The following is a 26,322-nucleotide window of genomic DNA, read 5'->3' on the forward strand; positions in this document are numbered from 1 at the left end:
TTCCCTTCCTTCCTTCCTTCCTTTCTCTCTTCCTTTCTCTCTTCCTTTCTGTATAATCTCCTTAAAAATGGCAAGGGATTAAAGTCCATGCAGGTGTTTGTTTTCTGAGAATGCGAAATCCTTATCCCATACAGCCCGGGGGGAGGCTTAACCACAGCAGGGGGAGACAACTGCCAGACTGGGAGAAAACGGGTAACCCCCCCGCCTGACAACCTGACGCGGGCCTCAAGCCGCCAGCGTTCACCGCTCTGGCTTCCATTTACAGGCGTTAAAACTCTTCCCGGCCCGGATATCGGGGGAAGGGGCTCAGGCGAAAGCGGCCGCTTCCCGCCGCTCCTCTCAGCCGCACAAAATGTCCGCCGCCCCCTAACGGTCGCTACCTGACGCCAGGCGCCGCCGGCAGCTCGCGCCCTGCCCCTGTGGCGGGGGGGGGCGCGAGCTGCCGGTGGCGCCTGGCGTCAGGTGGCGCCGCCTCCACCTGGGATCTCAACCCCTCGCCGGTCAGCGGAGCCGAGCGGAGCCGCCGGGTGAGGGGCTGCCTAACGCGGGGAACCGGGAGGGAAGGGAGGATGGCGGGGTGGCGCCGACACCTGCCGCCGCCCGGCGCCGGGCCGGCTCTCCCCTCAGGTGCTGAGGGGCCGGTGGTGTGGGGGAGGAGGGCCTGCGGGGTCGCCTCACCTGCCCGCCGGTCGGCTTCGTGGCCTTGGTCCCCCGACGCGTGTGGCAGAGTTACCGGGCGGGGAGTTCGGCGGCTTCTCCCCAAGCTGCGGTGGGGGCTGCGGCGGCTGCCGGGCGGTTGTCGACGGGGGTAAAGGTATAGCTCGTTTCTGACAGGTTTTTTAGGTACTCGGGGAATGTGCGCAAAAGTATTTTGGTTCTGTGAGGGCCCCAGCTTTGGTCCGGGCTATCTCCCATCTGCTGCTGTGCTCCTTTCCATCTGGTGGATCCGGCTGCCCAAAAAGTTGCTTTCAGAAATAGCAGAAAGACCCGCAGGGACAGTTCATAGAATCATAGGATCATACATAGAATATTTACAGTTTGAAGGGACCTTGAAGATCATCTAGTTCCAACCCCCCTGCCACGGGCAGGGACACCTTGCACTAGACCGGGTTGCTCAAAGCTCCGTCCAACCTGGCCTTGAAGTTTTTAAGTAAATTTTAAGTAAATTGAGCTGTACGGACGTGTTGTGGAAACGCTGTGGGCAGGGTGGTATCGTTCCCCGGGGGTCCTGTCCAGCTCCCCAGCCTAGCAGGGTCCTGATGGTTATTTTGTTGAACTAATATGCGACTCTTCCTCCCCCCCAGCGCCGATATACCTGAGTAAACAAGTACTGTACACGTACAACTACTGATAATGTCTAAAATTAGGAGTTATTTTTTTCTTTGCTCTTGGCTCTAAGGCAGGTAATGCAGAAGTGAAAAATGCAGTTTGTGGTAACTGTTGATCACACGTGCAGATGTTTTCGTAGTCCCTACAATATTCTTTGGGCCTCTTTCAGCTTTATTGTGTGATCTCGACTACCTTTGCTAGGCAGTTTTCATAAATATAATTTCCTGCATACACGAGTACTGTATCTATTGCAGTAATGTAAATTATTTGGGTAATATATAAATAAATATATATATTATTTGAGTAAATGACATAAATTAGGATAGTAGGAACTAGAAGCAACTCAGAAACAACAGAAACAATTTGCTTGTGCTTGCAAGCTGCATAGTCTACTAGAGAGTAGTAGTTGTAACAGCCACTGCTGGAGACTAATGAGACAGAACAGAGAGTGGATGTAGATGACTCTTTGAATGTTGCAGTAAACCTGTGCACCCTGAGAACACTTGTGTGAAAGATACAAATCTCAAATTTCAGCAAGTCTTAGTTCCGGTTTGAAAAAACATCACAGATGTAAAAAGACAGTAAATGTGCTCCTCAGCTGAAGGTGAATATCTTAATTTGGCGGGGAAGGAGGGGAAGAGCCATGAATATCTTAATGCATTGGTAAGGTGTGGCAGGTGCTTGTGGAATGTATGGTGATGTCAAATCCTTTTCTAGTCTAGTGATGGGACTGTGGCACACATTGTTATCATCTTGGTAAGACGCTATGCGTGCCTTCGGTTTGAAAGAAAAATTCCTTAGTTCTGTCACATGCACGATAATCGCTGCATCTAAATAGATTTTCCTTGAGGCCATCAATCTGGTATGTCGGACATATTTAATGCACTTAATTTGATGATATAGCAGCACAATGGATTTTATTCATGGGGAGCAGCTTTTTATTGCAAATTGGACAACCATACAACTTCCCATTTCTTTTTTTTTTTTCCCCTATTTCCAGATGAAAGAGATGTCTGTATAACTCAACTAGGTTTTTGTTTTCTTTGTCTTGTGAAGCTGTCTACTTTAGTCTTCTATTAGTTTTTATAAGTACCTTCAAATTTAATTCAGTTTGACCTGATGTAGGTGTGCTCCATGTGTAACTGAAATGCCTGTGTAGATTGTATGTTACCTTGTGAATCAACAAAACAATCTGAAGGAAACATTTAAGTACTACACAGCTAGAAAAGCTGACAGCTACATTTTTTGTCTGTCTCTCTTTTTTTTTTATTTTTTTTTTTTTATTCCTCTTCTCTGAGTAGAGAGCAAGGAAGAGTCTTTTAAAAAACTTCCTGTTGGAATGCCTCACATCAATGCAGCTGCAGCTCTGCAGATCTGTGTGCTGCTGTCTGCGCTTCCTGCACAATATTTCATATCTCAGTGGTACGGGACGGACTCTGTTCAGCGCATCCAAATAACAGAAAGGTTGTAAGTCTCTCCTTCCCTACTGTATTTATAAGAGAGTTCTCTTTCTCATCCCCAATGACACTTTGTCCTGGAAAGTTGGAGTGTGGGTGGAACGCACTGGCCATTCCTGCATGAAAACAACATTCAAATCATACCTCAGACATTTTTGTGGCTTAATGTGACTGTGTTTAGTTGTTTAAAGATGTCCTTCAAAATTTAAATAACAACCGTTGTTCTCTTCACATAAAAATCTGTATATAGTCTGTGTGAGTGCATGACTGTGCCTTAATCTCATTCTGGTTTTGGACATTCCAATAAATGTTATTACGGGTTATGTCACTTTAAAAAGGGGGGGATGAGGTGTTCGATTAGTAAGATTATTTCTGACTTTCCATTACCTTTTGACACTTCCTTTTAAAATAGTTTTTCTCGCATAGTATTATTCCGTACAGTCTTAACCAACAAAAAATCATTCATAGTAAATTACTTAAGGCAGTCATAATGGTAGAGTTAAGTAAGTAGTGCCATTTTGTGTATGAATTAAGAAATTATGTATTGACAGGGTTGCACGCACCTATCTATCTCCAGATGTGAAGTGGAGAATCAGGTCCAAATACTTGATAGGGGTAACCATTGGCAAATGTTGGTACCTTGAAGATGAACCATGCGAAGAGAAACTTCTGTGACTTAGTTTTGACAGTGCAGCCTGTGTAGTGCATTGGTTGTGTGGTTCATCTGCAGAACTCAAATACATGAAGTAATGAGAGCAAAAAATTGGTCTGTTGAAAAAAGAACTAAGTCTGGCTTTGAGCGTAAAGACCCAGATTTAAATAACATTCAGGTTTCATGGCATGAGTCAACTACTAACCATTTAGATTCATACAAAAACTGTTATGCTATTTTTAATAGTTTTTTCGTTATGTGTACCATTTTTGAAATGTCTCATGCGCACTATTCTCAACTAACAGTTGAAACTGCAGAATCTGATGCAATTTAGCAATTCCTATGGTCTGAGTACAGAAAGCAAGCAACCTTGTAATGAAAAATGGCATTTTCCAAAATTTACATATGGTTTACTTATACAGGTGATGATTGAAAGAATGTTCATTTGCAGTCTAGATATTAATCTTGAGGAGAATTTGTTGCTGGTCACTGACTTTTTTTCCTGTTTGCTATAGAAACATAGTTTAAATATTAAAATATATATATATATGAATACTGTAGAACATTTTTATAACAATGTGATGATCATTTTTACTACTAAAGGATAATTGCCTCTTGGAGCAGCTTTACAAAATCTTACTTGAGTCTGGATGCGTGGGCAGATCGTTTAAAGCTGTGGCTATCAAAGACAAGGTAGGATGTTACATATTGTCTACACTTAATACATTTCAAACATGGCCTCTTCTTAACAGGAAGGTGTGCTGTAGGGGTGAAAACAAGTAAAAAAGGGGAAATCTCTCTTATTTACTTGTTGAGACTGACTGGGACTTCCTATGAGTTTTAAGAAAACCTTTCGCCTGTATTCTATGCAAACATGCTATTTGAACTTCAAGCAAAACTAAATATAAATCATGGCACTAATTCTATATGTGTTATCCTCCACTTCAGATTTCTCTGATTGTGAAGTCCGGAGGATTAACCATATTAATGATTGTAAGCAGCTACGTTTGTAGGGTCAGATCCTACAACATGGGATGGACATCTTATGCTGCATATGGGAGTTCGAGTAAACTTCAAGTTGAATCAGAAAACACAGATGGGAAATCTGTGGATTTAGGAAGAAGGGGAAACTTGATTATTGGATGTGTGACTGAGTTTGTCTAGAAAAAGTAAGATTATATCCATTTATATATATGCCATATAAATTTAAGAAGAGGGAGGTTAAAAGGCTTGTTTGTGAGATTTAATTCTTGTGGAGTTGAAATAGTCAAAAGGTTTTACCACGTCTAGACCTTCAAAGGTTCTTTATTATTGCTCCATGAACAGTAACCAAGGATGTCGAGTCCTCTGAACTGTGGAAGACTCAGACTTAGTTTTACCCCCAGGAAAGCCTAGGGGAACGGTATATGGATGGAAAGAGAAACTCTGCTTTCACCATAAATTGCTTTGCAGCTTTGTGGAAAGCTCCAGGCATTTCTAAAGATAAAGCCTTCCAAGACCAAATGATCGTTCGGAGCTGCTTGTGTCTTTTGAATATCTTATAAGAATTGGTTATCCTAAAAATATGTTGGCATTTAAGGCCTTCCAAACCTACTGTATTAGCTGCTGTTTTCAACAATGCAGTCTGACAAGTCAGGATATTTGACCATCCCTGTTCCTGTTAAAAGGTATTTGTCAACCTTAAGTCTTCTACAGATTTGAGCTAAACCAAGACGTTTTAAAAAAAGTATTGTTTGCACAGTTGTGGAACCTGGTCTTACTTTCTTCCAGGCAGGGCAAAGGGTGTAAGACTGAAAGAGGGAAGGTAGTGAACACCATAGAAGAGGAAGTAGACTAGGACAACTGATAGTTCTTTGGCACCAACAGGTTGCTGACTGATATGAATGGAGAATGTTAGCTCAAATATATTTGTTCACAGACTGCTCCTGTTACATTGCTAGCAGAAGGAATATTTGAAAGCTCCCCCCTACTAAGTGTGGAGTTTGCTCATTGTTTCTTTACACTTTCTCTTTTTCACAATGGCAGTGAAAACCGTAAGCCATCTCCCCTTTTTAAAGATGGCCCTCCGCTAGCCCCCACCCTTTAAGTTCACATGTAATTCAGCCTAGTGCAGAAAGATAAGTTGTATTTATTGTAGCCTTAGTCTGAGACTTATTGCCAGACACCTTGTCCATACCAATGTTAACCAATCTGTAAAGATTTCACAATAGAATTTACAAAAGATACTGAAGAATCACTCTGTTAGTGTTCAGAATAATATTTGCTCACCAGTAGAAAATAAATGGGTTTCCTCTGATATAAAAATTATAATGCAGCTGTAGAGTTACATATGCAAAAAAATCAGATTCATACTCTTTTCTCCTGTTGGAACAAATTCCTTTGTCTTGTGTATTCCTTAAAAACGGTTTTAATATAAAACTGTCATTCTGTTTGGGCTTCAAATTGTGAAGAATTTTGCATCAAAGGATTTGCAGTATCCCTCTATTCAGACAAATGCTTAAGATAGTAATAATCAGAAGGCCAAGTACCCTAAAACTCAGTTTCTAAAGAACTTGTTTGAATGTTGGGTTATTAATTTTACATTTTAGGAATTGGTACTATGGAGAAAAGAAAACTAAAATTGGCGACAATGAAGCAGAAACTCATTCTTATTTTGCAGGTATTGGAGTTTTTGCAATCCTTTTGGATTTTGCTTGTGATACTGGCTTCTGTAAGGTCTTCCATAGTGGATTTCTATACTTGCTTTGTAAATGGTAGTCTCTTTTCTTTTTTTTTTTCCTTCTCTTTAAACATTATTGATAATGTTCATTAAGCAAAACAGAAAATGTAAAATCCAAGGCCTTTTCACCCTGTGTTGTGTAACAGTATCAATACGACATACTATATGTATGTATCTATTTTATTGAAGAGATCTGAGTGTGCCTGTTTTGTACTGATGTATGAAACAGTGGTATAGCTTTCACTTGATTCAAATGAACTGATTTAGATTGACCTCATAACAGGAAAAAGAAACAGTTCATCAGTCTGCTCTTGGAAAGAAACTCCTCACAGTCAGACTGAATAGAAGAATTCTGTGACCTAAGCTGGAAAAAAAAGTAATGGCAAAATCCATTAGCATGTGTAAGCACTGTAAAATATTGTATGTGAGGCTTAAGTAATTGTCAATGCATACATTTGTTTATGTTTTTCAAACCTCTGTTAAGATCCCTGTGTAATATCAAAGGCATACAAATAGAGGAATGTGTTTCTTGGTGGATACTCTTTGTCAAATATCATATTAAAATTCTGGGGAGAAAAAAACAAAGTACCCATTCCCATGTTTACTTTGCTTATTAATCTAACTATCACTTGTCTTCTGGTAGAAGGGAGGAGAATGTCTGTTTAAATGTTTAATGTGCTTGATTAAACAGTTATCCTTGCTAAGCCTCTTTCTTTGTTAAATTAGAATCGAGTCACGTTCGCAGCCCAAAGCCTGAATATATTCAGTTCAGTGTGGGACAGGTAATAGTTCACAAAAGATTTGGCTATTCAGGAGTCATTGTTGGATGGGATGTAAAAGCTAAAGCTCCAGAAGAATGGCTACGACACAAATATCCTCCAGCAAAACAGGTTTGAATGCATTAAACTCTTGCTGTATTAATACATACACAAAATAACTCAGGTTTAAAAAACGATCAGAAACACTGTCATGGGCAGACTTCTGCTAACCTAATGGAAAATACTTTAGGGTCCCATATCACCTGTGCATCTGAGCGGTACCTTTGCTGCTTCTGTGCTGTTGTCCCAATAGCGCTTTGCTTTTGCACCACTGATTGGTTAAGCTTTGCTGGTCAGGGTTGAACTGGGCATGTCTCGAATTAAAATTACTCAGTTTTAATACAGTGTTGTATTTAAAGTAGCAGTGTCAACCTGTAATGTTTGAACGAGTTTCTCGTGGTGTGTTACTAAAGTTGAGAGGCTGTTAAATCTTTTATCTGGTCATCCATAATTGGTAACATCTTCATGGCACCTAAGAAATGCAAGTAATCCTTTGTCTTTAATCAATTTCAGTTAGAAAACAATGTTTTTGGGGATCTGGATACTTGGAATGTAAATCTATTTAACAAGTTGTTTTTGTTAGAATTCTTGAGGCTTTTGAAATTCTCCAGCCTAAGTCCTTGTTGAATTTGAAAATCAGATGCTAAATCTTTGTTGACAGTGCTGTTCTGATAATACGGTGCTGCATACTCTGTGGTTTGGCTGCTGACATGCTGCTTAAGTGGCAGGAAGGCACTAATCATTAAGTCAGAGAATTGAAAGTGAGAAAAAATGAGGAACTCTGCCTGTAGCAGGGAATTCATGTTCAGCTGGGAGCAGATATTATGTCCTGTTTTGTGAGTTTTGTTCCTTCCCTGCTGTAATTTTATCCATCTGCCACTCATCTTTGGCTTCTAAAACACGTGCATCCTTCCTTTCTTTTCTCCTCCCAGTGTTGTTGTCACCAACTGAACACCCGTGAATGTCCCATTAGGTGTTCTGATTCTTTTTATATTGTTCTGTTCTCCCAGTGACCTTGTGTTCATCTTTACTGTTTTAATTTTAATAGTGGTGATGCGTGGTTTAAGTGTGTGCCTTTTGGGGTTTTTTAACTTGCCTTTGCCTTTTCATGTTACATGCATCAGCTATGAAAAACGCCTTCTGACCTTTAAGAGGCAACTACTAAGCTTAGTCCTTGCACATCCCCTCTAAACGTTAGCCAGGGTTTCAGCCCAACTTTTCCTTGCCTTTCTCTGACTTTGAGTTCTCTACTACATCATTGAGCAGAGGCCGTTGCCTGTCACATTGATCGATCCTAACTGCTTCATAAACTCCAGTTATCTGTCTGTATTCATCCATCACTTTTTTGTGTTTAGATTGTGGGTTACTTTGGGCAGGAATGTTTATGGATAGTTGTGAGCATGGTGGGATCCTGGCCCATGATTTGTGTTCGTAGGCACTGTAAAAATAATAGTAAGCCACACTTTTCCTTACTTGGCTGGAAAATTTTTATATATACATAGAAGTTACCTTAGCTCTGTCCAGCATCGGGAGCAAGATTGTCAGAGATGTTAAGTTCTGAATTTGCCTCTTTCTCTCAGGTGTTCTGTGTTGCCACTTGTGAAGGAAGAAGGGTGACTAACAAATTGTTATGGGACCTATATACATTAAAATCTTGACTCTCAAAAAATGTTTCAGATATGCCAAGAACTTCACATATTATAATTTTGATTGCTTTATATTTAATTTTCCAAACTGATGTTGCTAAGATCATAAAAATGAACTCCTTGCATGTATCTGTTGAGTGGGTTTAGGTTCTGTAAACCTAGTTCAAGTTAACTGATTACATTATATAATCTTTAGTCATCATCTCCCCTCGAGGCTATTTATTTTCTTTCTATTTTTACAGGATCTAAAAGATACTCCTCACTATCGAATTCTAATTAACAAAGCAAATGGATTTGGCAAATCTACAGCTTACATTCCTGAGGAAGAGATAACAATTATTATGGGATTAGAGGTAGTATTTCTTTTTTTTTCAGTTGCAACTTGTTTGTTATCCTGTATGTCTAAAAATTGGCTGACCTTTCGCTTAGTAGATATTATCTATTTTGTGAAGTTAGTGAAAACTAATAGAGAAAGCAGATAAAATACTTACGTACTTGCAAGTATGTGTTTTTGGAAGCTGATAAATGACAAAACGCAGGTACTGCCTACTTCAAAGTATCCAACTACCTAGTTTTATAAGTGTTTTAGCAACTTCTGTTACGCGCAGGCTGTTGCAGACGTGGACTTTTGTTTTAGGATTTCACTGACCTATCAAAATTGGACCAGTCATTTAATCTCTTTCTACTGGATCTAGCAAAGTATATTGGTTTCTCAGTCCCACTCTGAAAAATCTGCATTTTTAACAGCTCCTGCTCAGCTGCTGCCCAGACTGAATAATGTCTCCTTTCTTAACTGCAAAACTCTCTGGGAGCCAAAAATTCTGTTTTGTGTATCACGGTCTTGGTAGTTTTTGATTTCTAGCTTATACAAGGTGCAACTGATTCTTAGACTAGTCAGAGACTCTGATCCACAAAATGGCCTTCAGGCATGCGTGGCACATACGGCTTTTTGCAAGGGATGCAGTGCTATCGTGTCTTTTAAATAGTGGGTAAAGACAGTATCTGTACTTAAAATAACAGCAAGTAGCTAAACCATTCATCTAACAGGAGATATGTGGTCAAGTCAAACAGAGGAGATTCAAATTGGCATCTTTTGCCTGTCAGGAGAACCCCCCCGTACGGAGTTGTGTAAGTTAGGCTGGCCTGAAGGCTCTCCCTGCCCTCTCTTGAAACTGTGCCACTGCACATAAAGGACCCCCCTCAATCCATGGGGCCAAACAGTGGGACACTATTACCTCTTTTATTTGGGAGAAACCTTAGTTACAGACCTTGTTTCTGTTTTAGCCACCAATTGTAATATAAAATGTGCTAACATGCCTGAATTTAGGAGCTGGAACTATGCTGTCCCTGATAACTGTCATAAGTATTTAAAATTGGAGTTTGGCAACTCTTGTGTGTCTAAAAAATGTACCCTTGATTATGTCAGTCAGCTGGGTACCTTTGGTTTCCTGTATAGTCTGTGGGGAGAAACAGGTACCTCATCTTAAATATTTATCTTGTGTAAACTAGTCTTCAAGATATCAGATTGTTTTACTCACCTGCATGACAGGCTAATTCTCCCCACAGATTATTAGAGGAACAAGCTCACAAAATCAGATACTTGGAAGTTGTCTAGTTGAGATTAATTACAAATGGTGAGTCATTATATATGATGGCTATACTTCAAAAGGAGGTCTGTGGATTGCCCTCACTCAACTTTTCCTACAGCCTAATAGGCAGAGTAATTGCCTGAAGAGTTGAGACCGATGAGAACACCCTTAGACTTGTCCTAACCCTTTCCCACTTGATAATTCTAACTCATTCACTGTATGCATTCTGCATCATAGCAAAGCTTGTAACTTGCATTGTCCTTTGTGGACTTGCATCTTCACGTTGAACATTGTGGTACCCAAGGCCATCAACTTGCTGTATCTTCACCATTTCCCTGACTACTTTACTGTTCCTGTTGCCTAATTGGATTAGATAACTGATCCAGCTGAAAAAAATAACAAATAGCTCTACCACCAACAGAAGAGCGGCAACTACTTCAATAAGAAACAGTTCTGATTTTAAAACATCAATGCTGATGTAGATCTAGCACGTAATATCCCATTACTCTTGTAGAGTACTTTGAGAAAGCCACTGTTTTGATGACATAAATCAGATTAAAGTACATGGAAAATCCCACTGAAAATCTATGTACATTATGTATTTAAAAACTAATCAGGAATTTTCAAAAAGTTAAGTGTACTAACTTTAATTATTCTTTTAAGTGTCGGTTTGTATTTATCGCTAATTCTGTTGCTTATTCAACTTGAAATATTTTCTCAGGTGCACCACCCTGATATGAAAGCCTATTTCAGTGGATATGATGGATCAAAATATATTATGCAGCCATGGTTGAAAAAAATCTATCCTCATGACTGAAGTACAAGTGTTTGTACATGTAAAGTACACCCAGACAACAGATATCCTTTTTAAACATGAGATGCCAGAATAAAACTTATGTATATTTTTCCTATGATGAAATAAAACATTCCTAAGCATGTTTTATGTTGAATGATCCGTTTCGTTAGAAGTGAAAGCTGTACATGTTCAGTTTACCATGACTTGAAATGGGGATTAATTTTCTTCCAGATTTGGGAGGAAAGGTTTAAACTATCCCAGTTGCAGCTAGGAGTACCAAAGGTTTTGCACGTCAAATATCTTGCCCTTTTACAGAGGCAGTTAAGAACTGTAGTTCCAGAATAAATCATAACCTTAATTTTCAGGGATAGAGCTAAAATTTCTGGGGAGGGCTGTAGAAAGTAAATCCTGCAATATTTTGACTGTTCTCTTTACAAAAGCATGAATTGTGCTGCTTTCAAATGATACAGGCAGAGGAGGAGTTAATCTACTTTTTTGCACCTGGATGGGTATGTTAAGAAACCTACTTTGGCTCACTACACAAACCTCATTCTTAGTATCTTCTCTTAACTCTACTTGCTACTGTAAGACTAAAGTAAAAAAAAAAAAACCAACAATAAATTCACGAAAGCATAAAAAATTTTATTAAGAAAAGGTGTAGGATTTCAAAGTTTCTAGAGCAACTTGTTTCTTCTGTTTTCTTTTCCCTTTATCTCAAACACAGCAAACACTCTACAGGAAGCATAAGCAGTAGCATTCTGGATTCTTTCCTGCAGAGTCAGTGAATCTGGGGAGTTCGAGAGATGATCGTCTATGTGGCCTCCCCATTCTTTTGTTTCTTCTTCTCTTATTAATAGAGGTTTTCCCAATGACTGGCCAAACAGTCGACAGACTTCTTGAGCTTTCCGCCGTGTGTTTCCAACAGCAGCAACACATACTTGACGGCTGAGGGAGAAAAAGCAGCACAATAACAAGCAGGGCCAACTGATGTACAAGTATTCCTGCCAAGCATTTTTTTTTTTTTAATGCTTCAGCTTTTGTAACTGCATAGATGTAAGGCACATCTCCTTCCCCCAAGTTCTGGGTGATTGATAGTTTAGGAGTTTGAAGGGGGATTGCATGGAGAAAATGTCAGCATCCTCATCAGCTATGATCAAGCATTTCTAATACCTGTGTGCTGCAGGTATCCATGGTGTGTAGTGCAGAGCAAGAGTTCAACCCTTGCTCCAGGCACTTGGGCGGCCCAGGTGTAAGGCATCTATTTAACCTCACTGGCCTGATTTCCAGACTTCAGTGTAGATACCTTTGAGATACGCTTCTGACATCTCCAGAACTGTTAGCAGCAGCTCATTGAGCTTGCTTCTTGGACCAGGCATGATTTTTTCTTTAAGAGGCAAAACCCAAACCAAGATTAAACTTCCTTCTGCCCCACCTGCCCCAATAGGAGAAGCAGGACTGTGAATAATTAACACCTAAAATACCAAGACTGTGAGCTTCAAAGCAGCATGTTTCAATGCTGATCAAGCACCATACATGGTTCTTTGCAGGACATGGCAGCAGCTAAGAGTAATGGGAATTAGCTAGGGTGCTTAGAATTATCAATATCTGGTAACACACTTGTATCTTCATGAATAAATACAAATTAAGCCTACATGTGCTGGTGTAGCCAAAGTAAAATTCTGATGACCTAATGTTCAAAGTAGATCATACTTCCAGTGGAAATCAGTAGGAAAATATTTTTTATTGCATTCTGCTTTTGCACAGGGACACTGTAGAAACAACAAGCTGCATCTTCTAGGCTGAACGGCTTTAATTTATATTTAAAACAAATACTGAAATATTTGAACATAAATTTTAATAGGTATGAAGGAAACCATTTGCTGACATTACAAACAGTATAATTATGTATTCATATTAACTGTTATCTGAAGCTGTAAATTTTGTGGCATGAGAGAGAACTTACCGAAGGGTGTCTACAGCTTCTGGTGTATGGTAGAAGTGAGGTGGACTGATGGTAACAGAGGTTCCTAACTTTTCAATGAGTAGATTGCAAACATTCTGCATTTTTCCAAAATCGCTGAATATAATACAGACCTGGGAGCGAACACAGACATCACACAAGTAATTTTTTTCAATTTTTCCCTGTGATTCAACACTTGTATTTAAATCAGTATAAAGACAAATATGTACAAAATAAACATACTAGTTCCGTATATAACTCCAACATTTACTTAGAGCACTTTTATACAGCCCTGGAGACTATCATTAGGTTTGCAACAGAAAGAAGTTAATAAAATGGTTTAAAATTGAGGATTAAGAAATGCTTTTTTTGTGAGGAAGTACGGCATTCTTGGTATGTAGACAATTCGAAGAATGAACGTGCTCTTTGGGACACATGACTAGATGCATCGTGGTTCTTCCCTTTTTAGATGACTAAATGTTAATTACACAGAAGGCCAAGCAAAATGATGTGGAAAACATTGTGCAGAAAGGACAACTAGATTTTAATTCCAAGCATTAGGTTCAAGAAACCTAAACTGAGACTAAGCCTAGCCCAGTCCAGCCTGCAGTGTGCTCAGAACCCTGTGTTGGCTGAACGGAGTCACTCCAGTGCCTACAGAGAACTGGGCACTTCAGACTTGCATTAAGACCAATTTAAACATCTAGCTATCTGTGGCTTTGGCAATAAGAAGCATTAAGTACAGATGTGTCAGGAACTCAGGTGCTTTCCCAAGCACTACAAAGCAAGCATCGCTATCAGCCCCACATCCAGAGCCCTACAGCCTGCCTTGTGGGGAAGTGCCAGCCAAGTGGCAACTTTCCAGGCAGGAGCCAGCCTTTTTCTGTGGCAGAGCACAGTCAGCAGGAGTGAAGCGATGATGCCAAGCTGCTGCTACAGCATTCAGGAATCAGAAATCCCAGGTCCCAAAGTCCTTTAAAAGAACTAAACCCTCATCTTCACTTCCCAGCACAGTGTTCTCACTATCAAGTCAGGCACACCTTCTCTTATCCCTGACTCTTTATTTTTACACAGTAACGCAGCTGCAACAGGAAGAGGAGGAAAAAAGCTGTGGTAAAGAACATTCCACTGCCAACCCCTGTGACGCACAGCGATTGCTGCAGTCCATGCAGCGACCTATCCCAGTGAAGGTATATGGTACAGAAATCCAAGTTATGGCATGTCAGCTGCACTGCAGTAGCTTCCTGTGTGCATACCACAGATTTACCTCGTGGTAAATGAGATAATTCAAGGAAGTTGAATCTCTCAGTGAGAGAAGAGGGGACTACTCCATATACAGCATAAGGTAAAAAGTGGACATTGACAATTACCACAAAGTAATTAATGAACACATTACCCTGGGTAGCCTCTCAGTGCAGTACATGTACCTCATCCTGGCTTGAATCCTTGCACTGGCTCAGTAGCTCTTCACACAGCCGAGCCAAAGCTGGGCTTAGGGCCTTAAAAACTGACCAAGATGGAGTGGCAGGGCAGGTCCATCTTCTACAAGGACAAAGGGTCACACCTCTGGTGCAAAACTGCACCAAGGCTTGCATCTTCACCTGAGCTGTGCACCCTTTATCTGTAACGTGGGGGTTGGATCACTTTCTGGAAGGTGCAGTAGCAATCTGAAAAAAGGCTGAAGATGAGACTAAACCTAGATTTCTTTCTTCAGTGGGAGTTCTTGCCATACATAAAAAGCATACATCCTCCTGTGCCGTTTTGCCAGAAAATTGTCATAGTTGTATTTTGTGGAAAGTTGGACATCTCACTATAAGGACTATCATAGTGTTTCCCAGATCGTTATCAGTGTCTACAAGATTAGTTCCCTCAAGGGGATGAAACAAAAGAACGATCAAACAAAAGAACTGTGGGTCTTAAGCAAGAGATAAGCTGCTCAGACTGAGGCAGTTCTGGGCACTCAGGAACTTTATTGTTAAAAAAGAAGCATGTGATCAGGTACCCTCAGGGGCAGAAAACAACTGAGCAGTATCTGTGAATTTTGTTGTTATTTTCCCCCTAAACCCCACAGAGTTTTCAATTAGAGCTAGACCAAATAATTCCCACTTACATTTACAGAAGATACCTGAGCATTAAAATGCAAAGCAGTGTTTCAATTTCTTCAGTTATGATTAAGGTTAAAAAGTGTGAAAAAGTAATATGAGGGTATGCAAAACCATTATGGACATTAGGAGGTTTGGATAAGGCTGTAAAGGACAAGAAGTTACGGAGGCGAGTATGTTAAGAAATGCAGAAAACCAACATAATCTTCATCCCATGAGATCATCATGCAATAAATGAACTATTATGATTAAGATGTTACAGAGCTTTGTGATCTCATCCACAGCTTCATTCTTCTGCATATTTTCCTTTGTTATAGCATGAATTAAAATTTATCTCCTTACAGTTGAAAGCGTATCTTGAATTTTTAATTACACCTTAAAATAGCTATTTGTCTGGGAATTTCTTCAGTCTTCTAAAATGGTAAAAAGTTTATAGAGTGAAATAGTGCATGACATCTATGATTTTACGTACAACAAATATGATGGCAAACTTTAGTAAAGAAGCGAGTGTAAGTGAATTTGAAATTCATTTATATTGCTAAAGTAGGCAAACACACTGGTCAATGGAACTTCATTGGTTTATGAAGCTGCACTAATGAAACAAGTACATACATAAAGGGGGAAGGAAGGAGAAACTAATCTCTGCATAAGGAGCAACCACACTGCTACTTAAGTGTACAGGGCAGCCAAAACAGCAGTATGAAGGCTAGATTTTTCAAGTTCTGCCACCCAGGTCCTAGGAAACCATACAACTTTTGAACAGCAATTACAGCTGGTCCAAGCTGCCTACAAATGAACACGAAATCCATGTAATTTGCTTTCCACATAAAATCTTTGTTGTATAAAATTAATAGCAGAAGGGAGACAATTGGTTAAGCTACCACTTAAGACTGAAGATGTAAGCCTACGCTTGTCTGTAGCTTAAATAATAATTCAATATAGTTTTATTAATTTTTAAGTATAGCTTATCTAAAAACCATGGTGATTTAAGCTCTCATGATACTGTCTATGACGTTAAAGTCATTCAGAAGATGACACATTTAAGTATCTGAAGACTCATTTTAAAATCCAAATTTTGTTCTCCAAATTCTCTATTATTTCTGTATTTATTGTTGTTATTTAGGTGAGAATACGCCTTAAAGCAAGCAAGCGAACTAAAGAGTCTGAACCCTGTTTCAGGGGATTGTAAATAACAGCTCTGTAAAACATCTATCATTTTATTGCAGACTTCCAGGTTTACTTCATAGGAATCTGTAAATTTGCTGGGTAGTGATTAAAGTTTGATGTTCTAAAGAGATCCATTGACTGAAACCACACCGTTGCCCTGAGCGAATGTTTTCAGCACAGCATTTATTTCTTACTATAGCATGAATGTGCAAAAATATACTTCCCTGAGCTGCTTTTGAAGTAAATGGGATTATTCCCATAATATTTAGCTTTCACACAGGACTTTTTACCTACGGAATTCAAAGTCAATTACCTAGGAAACAATTAGCTTTGCTTTACTTGCAGCAAGCTGATGGCAGAGTCTTGTAGAATAGACCAAAGTCCAGGTGCTGTTCAGCTGTGGCTTAAGCAGATCTAGATTAGCGCTGCCCACACCATTGTTATTCCCCATCCGCTCTTGTCCTCTGCCTTGCATTGCCTCCAGTTCAGGGAGCTAAAATAATGGAAAAAATAAAAGCTAATCTAGAAAATAAAAAGTTATTAACTGGAGCAGCTTTCTGAACTGACCTATCACCTGATCACCTAAGTACAACTCCTTGCAATAAGTAGAGGGCAGGAAGGGCTAGGGGTGAAGGAGAGCGTGCGTTTGCTTACACTGCCACAGAACAACTGGAGAGTCCCAGAACCAACTATTCCCTTCCATTGCATCGTGTAATATTAAAAAGCACGCATTCATCTGAGAAGATAATAATTCTTTCTATATTACAGTAGCAGAAAACAAATTCAGCACACAACAGAAGACTGCAGCTGAAGTCTGCTTTAAACTGCAGTCCTTCAATAGTTTCTTTGGACTGTGCTGCCTTTACTGTAGAGACCATCAACTCCTCGGTATGAGGAAAGACAGTCTGCAAGTTTCCATTGGTCCTCGCTACATTTCTTATTCTTTTTTTATTATTTTTTTTGGTTAGGTTGAATACGTACCTCTGCTTCCATTTGGTAAGTATCTTCTACTCTGCTAAAATCCTCTGTTACAGTCATATTTTCTTCCTATAACAGTACAAGAATATAATCTTAAAAGACAGAAAGTAAGCATCTGTTGGAAAAGCTGTGTCCTGAAAAGTTGAATTATTTTGGCTTATTGCTTATGACTTAGCAACAGAAATGTGGAATTTTCCATACAAATCTCTTCAGTTAAAAACTAGCTGGATGTTAAAGACTTCCTGACATTCTTTAAATTATACTGTAGCTCTATAAAGTAATTTTGCTGCTATTCACTTGAAGAGAACAACTAGGTCTTAAAAGTGACTGCTAGCAAGGAGCAGTGTGTAACTGTAAATTCACCTGGTTCAAAAAACTAGAAGATTCAATTGTTTTCAGAAAGTTGTTATGTGAAAAGTACTTTTCAGGCCCCTATTTTAAGATATTTTAACAGGTGCAGCTTGTAGCAAGGTGATGTGAACAACAACTGAGCACTGGTTATTCTGGCAGAACAGTAACCAGACTGGCTGTGCCGCCATTGCACCTTTGCATTAGGAGCAGCTACATTATTCAACTTAATGTCTGCACAGAGCACTAGCAAATCCCGTAAGACTTATAAATAAAATACTAAACTAAGATACAGAATAACTCCAGTTACATCTGAATATTTGACCAGCTAGCTAGCGGTCTAACTCACATTTCTTTCACCCACTTATCTCTTTGGTAAACACTTTGGATGAGCAACTTCTTGTAAAATTACTACAACACAACAAGAAGTGCAGTTTACAATTTAATTGTAAATATAACTTCGCATTTAATATCCAGGAATTGTAGGGAAGCAGATACTAAGCCTTCCAATTACTGAGAAAGTTTTACTTATTAAATTTATTCGCATAGGAAAACAATATTTGCTTTCAGTGTTGACACATTTCAGGAGATGCTTTGTGCCAGAATATTTCCTATAGAGGCTCAAATCTTCAAGTTTATCATGTAGCATGCATGCATAAGCTTATATAAATGACATTAATCATGAGAAGCATTTTCCTTTTAAAATATCATATGGAAATTAGATCCATAATTACCATTGCACAGCAGCCTCCAAGAAACAAATTTTGAAATTTCAATTTTATGATTGATTGGCAGTGCTCAAATACAAGCACAACAGTTCTTATTTTTGGATAATCCTGGGCAAGGACCGGGGCCACTTAGTCCCTAAAAAACAACTTCCCCTTTTGCAGTCAGAGGTTTGAGGTAGTTTGTCAGCATGGCTGGCTGTGGTTTCCAAAAGAGTGCTCAGGTTAGCCCAGCACCAGCAACTCAGTTAATTTACAAAATGGAGAAAATCTTAGTATTTGTGATAGAATCTAATTACAATTGACAAGAAGGATTTTTTTCTAGCGCTCTTACCGATCTTACAGAAATAACCACACGGAAAAGCTTTGTTCTACAACTCATATTTTGAAGAAATAGCTATACTGTAATAAAACTTCAGAGTAAACACAGAAAAAGTGCATTTGTTTTTCCTTGCCCCTGCTCCTTAAAGCTTTTAAAAATAAGCTCTCTTTCCTGCTGAACAGATTGAAGTCCTCTAATTTGGTTTTGCACTCTGCAAGGTTCCTGTGTATTTAAGGACAGTGCCATCCTGTGGCTCCAGGCACTATTGCAAGATCAATGCAATCCGAGTGAGAGATCATTTTGTGCCATCTATTATAAAATTTCCCTCACAGCCAATTTTTATCCCACCAGATTTGACAGTAGCTGTATGCGTTATTGAAGATAAATGGACGAAATAATTGCTGAAGTCATAACAAGGTAGCCTCCTGCAATACATCTTCTGTTAGATACTTTGTTCCTGTTCGGGAGCGTGTTCGGACAAAGATATGGAAAAGACAGGTAGCTGACAACATAATTTTAAATTGGAATCCAGACTTCGACTACATAAAAAGCAAAAGGCTTTTTTTTTTCCTACTGCTTATGTCTACTGCTCATATTTTAGCCAAGGAACTATCCATTTGATGGCAATAGCCACAGGAAAAATAGTTTTCACTGTGACTTAGGGAAAGCTACACTTCTGAAGCATCAGGTATTCTGGACTTCTGGAATAACTTTCTCCATTTGCTAAACCTGTGGGCCAAGAATCACAGTAGGAAAATTAAATGAATATAACGTTATTGTTATGTGATGACTCAATTACCCCAGAAGCCATTAACGATTCTTAACAGAACTGCACTTGCATTCTGCTTATATAGCCTATTATCTGAGCCAGCACTGACATAAACCATCACGGCTGCAGGTACTCTAAAAACAAAAATGAAAAAGACAGCCAATATCCCATTGAGCTTATAATACTAAGTCTAAAACTGTGCTTTGCCTTATATTTTTCTTGTTTTCAACAGAACAAAATCTTACATAGCCCTTCCTCCTACCTATCTGCTACTTCTGAACAGTATGTTCTTCACAGGACCACCGCGTCCACCCTCATGACACTGTCGCTGTTTACAGGAATGACTGCTCCTTTCCCCAGAAGAAGACAGGAAAAAAAACCCTAAACAGATAAGTTAGCAAAAGCACACTTCAAGGAGACAGCTATATAACAATACAGTATGAGAAAAGCCTATCTGCAGATAAAGTTATGTGTTCTGCTGCTGGTTCCTGAGTTAATGAAACTGTGAGACCTTTTTATGAAACACAAGACCAGCGTTAGTAAGGGAAAGTGTTTATAGTTTGCAAACGTATGCTAATGCACCCTTGTGGTAAGCTATGCTCATATTTGTAGTTATAAATAAAAAAATCTAGGAACACCTGGAAACATCTCTTAAAATTTACTTGTACATTTGAACTGATATACCCAATATAACTTTACATTATGAAAAATAAAGATATTTAAACAACAAAAAGAGTTAGCTTCTTCCACCTGAACAGAGCATTTTTGTTCTTTAGCTGAAGAAATAGTTAATCAGAGTCTTGGTGTATGCTCGTATCTCCTGACAGTCCATCCACCATAGTGTCCCCGGGCAGTTAAGGATGATAAGCACCTATAGTCAGCGTGTACCCCAGGTAGGCATCTGGTACCTGTGCTGCAGCCTCCCATCCCCTCGCTCTGTCTGTTCTGTTTAGCATTAGACAGACAGAATGACAACCTAAAAATATATGGTGAAGAAGATCCTGCTGCTTAATGCTGCTCAAGCAATAACAGAAGTATATGTAACAGTTATTTTAAGAAAGGTAAAAAGCAGATTTGTACTCAACAAATGTCAGGATTCTTTAAAATACATGGTAGTCTAAAAAAAGGTGATGCCTTATGCTGTTTTGTACCTTTCTTATTCCAGGATACATTGAAATTGGAAGATTTTGTAACTGAGTGAGCAAAACTTCAAAATCTTTCTTTGTAACTGACTGTGCATCCATAACTGTTACTCCTAAATAATAGTTTTGAAATATGGAGAATATCGCACATATATCCAAGGATATATCCCATTAGAGACAAACTCTAAGCCAGAGCCCACTGGATATAGTTTGTGAGATGGTTTGTTTGTTTATTTTGTGCTATAACACTCTGACTGGTACAACAAATATTATCACTGTTATTTTTAAACAAGATGGCAAATGCCAATTGTTAGATACAGTGAAAAAAAACAAGTGTCATCTCCACACCCCTCCCCAAATAAATCATAGGTGGTAAATATAAAATGAGTTTGCTTCTAGAAAAAGAGAAAAAACTACTTTTGAGCAGCTGGGCTGCATAAGAGAGATTGGTTTCCCCACTGATTTTACTTTCCCTGCAGCCTTCAAAGCAGATTCTGTGCTCTCAGATGCTGCATATACTTACAGCACTCTATAAATAAATGCTACTATGTGCATCTATTTCTGATTAAAATCCTGTGTAAATATATATGGAAATTAGGTGCTGCCCCCAGGCATCCTGACAAGCTGCTCACGCAAGCTCCTACTGCTGCAAAGGTTACGCGCTTCTGATCTCACAGACTTCCTACGACAGCAACAACAAGGGTTAAGGACATTGGTCTACGGGTTAATTAAAAATAAATATATAAATAGCCAGCTGATTTCTAAAGAGGCTTGCAACAACTAGAACCATATGGAGATTGTGAAGAGATATTAATTTTACAGTGGTCTAGAATGGTATTAGCTACAAGTGATGTTAGCAAATGCAGTTAAGAACAAATTGCCAGCAGTGAGAGTTGTTAGTAGAAAAGCTTCAAGGCAAATAAAAGCTGTAGCACTGCAGTGATTTAAAATTGGATGGAACAAAGCACTAAAAATTATACCGTGGGGAACTACTCTGAAAAAAAATAACTTCATGTTGTTTTTCTCGGAGTTCCCTAGAGCTAACACTTTGCTAACACCGAGAAACCCACAACTTAAGCAGCATTTCAGAGTCCCTCAAGTAAGTAGAAAGAAACAACATTTCCATTCTCCAATGTACAGCATTTCCAAAACAGCAAGAGATTACTGTGAAATTATTATAACTATAATAAGACACTGAATGCTCCCCACATTATAAAAACAGTCCACTCTCCACCTAGGTTACACCACCATTGCTTACCTGCTCCCATCACATTTCTGAATCTGACTGCATATACCCAAATATAACCATTTGTTTGCCCAGGTCGTACTTCATTTTGCATTTATTTTTTTTTCCTAGCCTGGAGTAGTGCACACAGCCTCTCTAAAGCATGCTCACTTACTTAACGACCCGCCAACTCCTTTTGCATGCCATCCACCATGTGTTGAATGCTCCATGCTATCCTAATTCAATCAGGCTCATGTCAAAGCTAGCAGTCAGTTACTCAGATTCACTGTAGGGTAAGTATCTGCAACTATTTTTTCTAATCTATCCGAGCTCTGAAGAGCTATTTAATTGCAGTCAGGATGAAAATACCCCATGATCTGACAGCTCACCATGGTGGTGAGTAAAAAGCTTATTGTTTTCTCTACTAATAAAAATGAATGTGTGATGAGTTGCCTTGTCTTCTCCCATTCCTCTTAAAATCCACCAGACTTAAAACTCCTGTTAATTCACTTAACCGAAATTAAAGGCATTCAATTTGTAATCCCATACAAAAATGCACTGGTTCTGACTGAACAAGCCATTCTGATGTCAATGGAATTGTGCTCCCCATCACAGACACACACCCACCCATGTGTTTGGGAAAAACGTAGGGAGCAGCCTCACGTACCTAGCCCACAGCAGCCTCTATGTATCTTTGCCATCTAGTCCCATAGCTGCAACATCAGCTTTTCCTAAATCAGGGGTTAAAGGGCCTTTTTTATTGCCTTCTTTATTCCTGAAAAAATGCTTTATTTAACTAATACAGAAACAGAGACAGCAACACTATCGGTTTTAAAAGAAAATAGTAAAACCTATTTTGGGGGGGGGGGGGGGGGAAGTTGGAGTCAGCACTTATCTTCAAATGCGTGCAGCATTGAGATACGGGCATGCAATTTCACTGTAAGCACATCACTGTTTAGGCCGAGTAATTTAGGCCGATTAATTTACTCTCTTTACTTTGCACTTACTAATAGTGAATTGCATTGTAAACACCATGCAGTATCATGGAACCCTCCTACGATTCTTACTTTTTTACTACATTGAATAATTTGGTGTTGATCAGAATTCTGTCATCTCCCTTTTCTCCAGCTCATTTGTGAATACACTAAAAAGGCACAAACTTCCTGGGGAACTTCAACAGTAAGTAACTTTCAAAAGCAACCACTTAGCGTAGAATCATAGAATGGTTTGGGTGAGAAGGGACCTTAAAGATCACCTAGTTCCAACCCCCCTGCCGTGGGCAGGGACACCTCCCACTAGACCAGGTTGCCCAAAGGCCCATCCAGCCTGGCCTTGAACACTTCCAGGAATGGGGCATCCCTAACTTTTCTGGGCAACCTGTTCCAGTGTCTCATCAAAGATCAGCTTTGTTCTGTTTTTAAGAGTCCTAGGTGTGGAACACTGTCCAAAACTGTTTTATAAAATCCAAGAACATCAGCAGCACAATTGCTAGGACAAATATCACCCTTATGGAGCATTTACAGCGTGGACAAGGCTTTAAAAGCAAGACTATGCTTTCCTCATTGTCACAAAATGATTTCCTGTGGCCAAAAAACTTACTGTGGTGAAGGAACTTTCCGAGTCCACATGGGGCTTCTGTCACTTCAGCTATCTTGATCACATCTCACATTTTTTTCATACCTCTCTACTTAAGCGGAACAAGGAAAAGAGAGAGGAAAAAGCTCTGTAGGCATTTGTTGCTAAGCTACGGGAAGCACATAGTTACACTGACACTTACACACATGTAAAGGTTAAGTTATGCTGCTGTGTACACCTTTATCAGTTTCATCCATACGCACGTGAGGATGCTGTATTACATGATAAACAGTCGAAGCAGGATGGTTTTCCCATGCAAAACAAGCATCCCGTTGGAGTGCCCAAGTAGCGACGTTCCAACTTTCCTGTTGAGGCTGGCAAAGCTGCAACCTCCCAGAGACAGACAGGCTTTCCCAGTGGCCGGTGCATTCCCGAGGCCGAGAGCTCCGAACCCCTCGTTACTCCTCTGCTTCCCGCCGGCCAGGCCGATGCGCTCCACGCACCGGTCCCTCAGCGGCCGCTTTTCCCCTCGGGGCTGCCCCAGCCCGGCCGCCCCTGCTCCCGTCGCCGGCAGGGTAGAGGAAGGGTAGGAGAGGCCCCCGGGGTCCGGGAGGTGCCGGTTGGACCCCGCCGCGGAGGGGAGCTGCCCCTCCCGCTCCTCCCCTCGCCTTCCCCGGGGGGAACCTCCCGCCTCTCGGGGCCCGGCGCCACAGAGGAACCCCCGGCGCTGCAGGCGGCGGCTCTCACCGTGACGCCGCGCTGCCGGGCGCTCTGGGCGATGTACTCCAGGCGCCGGGACACGCTGCTCCGCGCCGCCCCGGCCGCCCCCTTCCGGCTGCCCAACCGCAGCGACACCCGCGCCCGGTCGGGGCCGGCGCTCAGCTCCGCGCTGCCGCTAACGTGCACCTCCCGCCCGGACGGCGCCGGGGGGCCGCCGCCGCCGCCTCCTCCTCCTCCTCCTCCTGCCGGGGCCGAGGCCGGGGCCGGAGTCGGAAGGAGCTCGGCGAAGACGCGGGCGGGGGGCGGCACAGGCAGCGCCATGTTGGCGTTTCCCTCACGGCACCATGGCAACCAACGGCGGCGCGCCCGCTGCACGCTGGGAGCCGCTCGCTTGACCTTCCCCCTCCCCCGCTTCCGCTCCGCACCGGAACGCCACCGAGGCCCCTTCCCGCCATGTCAGGTACCGAGGCGGAAGTGCCTCTGCCGCCCGCCGGAGGGGATCCGCCATGACAGTTACCGAGGTAACGGCCGTAGCCGTTAGAGAGGCGGTAGCTGGGGAGGAGCAGGTGCATATCCTCTGAGGAAAGGCTGCCCCCCTTTCTGCTATTTTTGACCTATTGTCGTATCTTCCTGGCATGTTAAGGTCTGGAGCAACCTGGGAGTGTTAGGAGGAGTGCTGGAGAACTGGTTGTAGTCGCTGTCTGTGGACGGAGGGCAGTGTTTTGTTGTGTCATGGCACGTCCTCCTCTGGTGGCAGGGGTGATTAAAATCCATTCTAGCGTCAGCGCTGCTGGTTCTCCATGGAGGGGTCCTGCAGTACACACATTAGCTTTGCTAATGTCTGCTCACCAAGGCCTGCTAATGCTGACCTCTCTTTAGGAAAGGCTTCTCAGAGGCTTACGGAATGCTTGAGGTGGGAAGAGAGCTCTGGAGAGGGGGTCCAGCCCCGGCCCAAGTAGGGTCAGGCAGAGCAGGTTGCCCAGGATCATGTCTGGTTGGGTTTTGAATACTTCAAAGGATGGAGACTCCAGAACCTCTCTGGGCAACCCCTGCCAGTGTTTGACCATGCTCACGGTAAAAATGAAGTGTTTTGTTATGCTCACATGGAGTTTCATGTGTTTTAAGCCATGTCCATTATGTCCTGTCCCGTCACTGGGCACCACTGAGAAGGGCCTGGTTCCCTTGTCTTCCTTCCCTGCCATCAGGTATTTATACATATTGATAAGATCCCCCTGAGCCTTCTTTTCTCCAGGCTGAACAGTCACAGCTCTCAGCCCTTTCTCGTAGGAGAGATGCTTCAGCTCTTTCATCATCTTTGTGGGCTTTTGTTGGACTCTCTCCAGTCTGTCCATGGCTCCCTTGTACTGGGGAGCCCAGAACAGGAGACAGCACTCCAGGTGTGTCTCACCAGTGCTGGGCAAAGGGGAAGGATCACCTCCCTTGACCTGCTGGCAATGCTTCTCCTAATCCATCTGGGATGCTGTTGGCCTGCTTTGCCATGTGGGTGCATGATCTGCTTGTTGTCCACCAGGACCCCAAGCCCTTTTCTGCTTTCCAGCCAGTCAGGCCCTAGCGTGTGCTGGTGCATGGGCTTGTTCCTCCCCAGATGCTGGATTTGGCGTTTCCGCTTGCTGAACTTCATGAGATGCCTCTCAGCTGAGTTCTCCAGCCTGTCCGAATGACTCTGAAATGACTGTCTCAGTGACTAGCTCTGTATGTCTGGTCTCATTTGTATGAGGATTTTTGGAAAGGACTCTGGATATGTCATTACTGTTTACATTTGTGGTACATTGTGTTTTGATCACCCAAAGTCTGGAATCGGGTACAGAGGCTGGAAGCTGATGATACTGTATGTTTAGACAAGGTCTTGCAGCCTTCAGAATTCACGTTGCAAATGTTGGAAAGTCTGCATGACATGATACAGATAAATATTGCTATAGTTTCCCTCTAGATAAAAACATGACATGTAAAGACATCAAGATGTGATTTTACAAGTCAGATGCAGATTCCTTGGAGGTGTCAGGAAAGAGAAATATTAAGGGAATTGAAGCCCTGTCTTTTTTCCCCTCATTAATCTGCTTGGTGCGGTATGTGCTTCGTGTCCCATCATTAGGGAGATTATGCACAGACTTCCTTTCCCATCATTAATATCACATCTGCCTTAAGAGGTATCAATGACTTTTGCATGCCTCGTGACTTTTTGAGTCTTCTGCCTTTGAATCTGGTTTTCTCTCCAGATTTGCTGAACACTTAAAGTTTCAAATAAAATGGATTGAACCTGTT

The 26,322-nt window shown here is 41.2% G+C and overlaps 2 protein-coding genes and 1 long non-coding RNA gene across 5 annotated transcripts in view; 2 read left to right on the top strand and 1 right to left on the bottom strand.

Annotated features, from left to right (window-relative positions):
• Nucleotides 1–419: 419 nt before the first annotated feature.
• Nucleotides 420–11,737, top strand: LOC141741209 (uncharacterized). The gene is made up of 7 exons (XM_074581333.1): nt 420–527; nt 2,631–2,793; nt 4,042–4,131; nt 6,027–6,097; nt 6,884–7,047; nt 8,864–8,974; nt 10,932–11,737. Exons 2-7 carry the CDS (start codon nt 2,669–2,671, stop codon nt 11,025–11,027), a joined length of 657 nt encoding a protein of 218 aa, XP_074437434.1. The 5' UTR covers nt 420–527; nt 2,631–2,668; the 3' UTR covers nt 11,028–11,737.
• IRAK1BP1 (interleukin 1 receptor associated kinase 1 binding protein 1) lies at nt 11,628–24,490 on the bottom strand. Of its 2 annotated transcripts, XM_074581330.1 has the most exons (4): nt 24,067–24,490; nt 17,217–17,282; nt 12,970–13,100; nt 11,628–11,951 (listed from the first exon to the last, which is right to left on the bottom strand). In XM_074581330.1, exons 1-4 carry the CDS (start codon nt 24,358–24,360, stop codon nt 11,681–11,683), a joined length of 762 nt encoding a protein of 253 aa, XP_074437431.1. In that variant the 5' UTR covers nt 24,361–24,490; the 3' UTR covers nt 11,628–11,680. The 2 variants fall into 2 exon arrangements, with proteins under 2 accessions (XP_074437431.1, XP_074437433.1); XM_074581332.1 differs by lacking the exon at nt 17,217–17,282.
• LOC141741210 (uncharacterized) overlaps nt 24,474–26,322 on the top strand; it is a 44,086-nt gene continuing 42,237 nt past the window's right edge. Inside the window, exon 1 of one of the 2 annotated variants that reach the window (XR_012586319.1) lies at nt 24,474–24,560. This is a non-coding gene — a long non-coding RNA (uncharacterized LOC141741210). The remainder of the gene's footprint in view (nt 24,561–26,322) is intronic. The other variant, XR_012586320.1, reaches the window with a different exon arrangement.

This window comes from Larus michahellis, chromosome 3 (assembly GCF_964199755.1).
Source record: "Larus michahellis chromosome 3, bLarMic1.1, whole genome shotgun sequence".
Lineage (NCBI taxonomy): Eukaryota > Metazoa > Chordata > Aves > Charadriiformes > Laridae > Larus > Larus michahellis.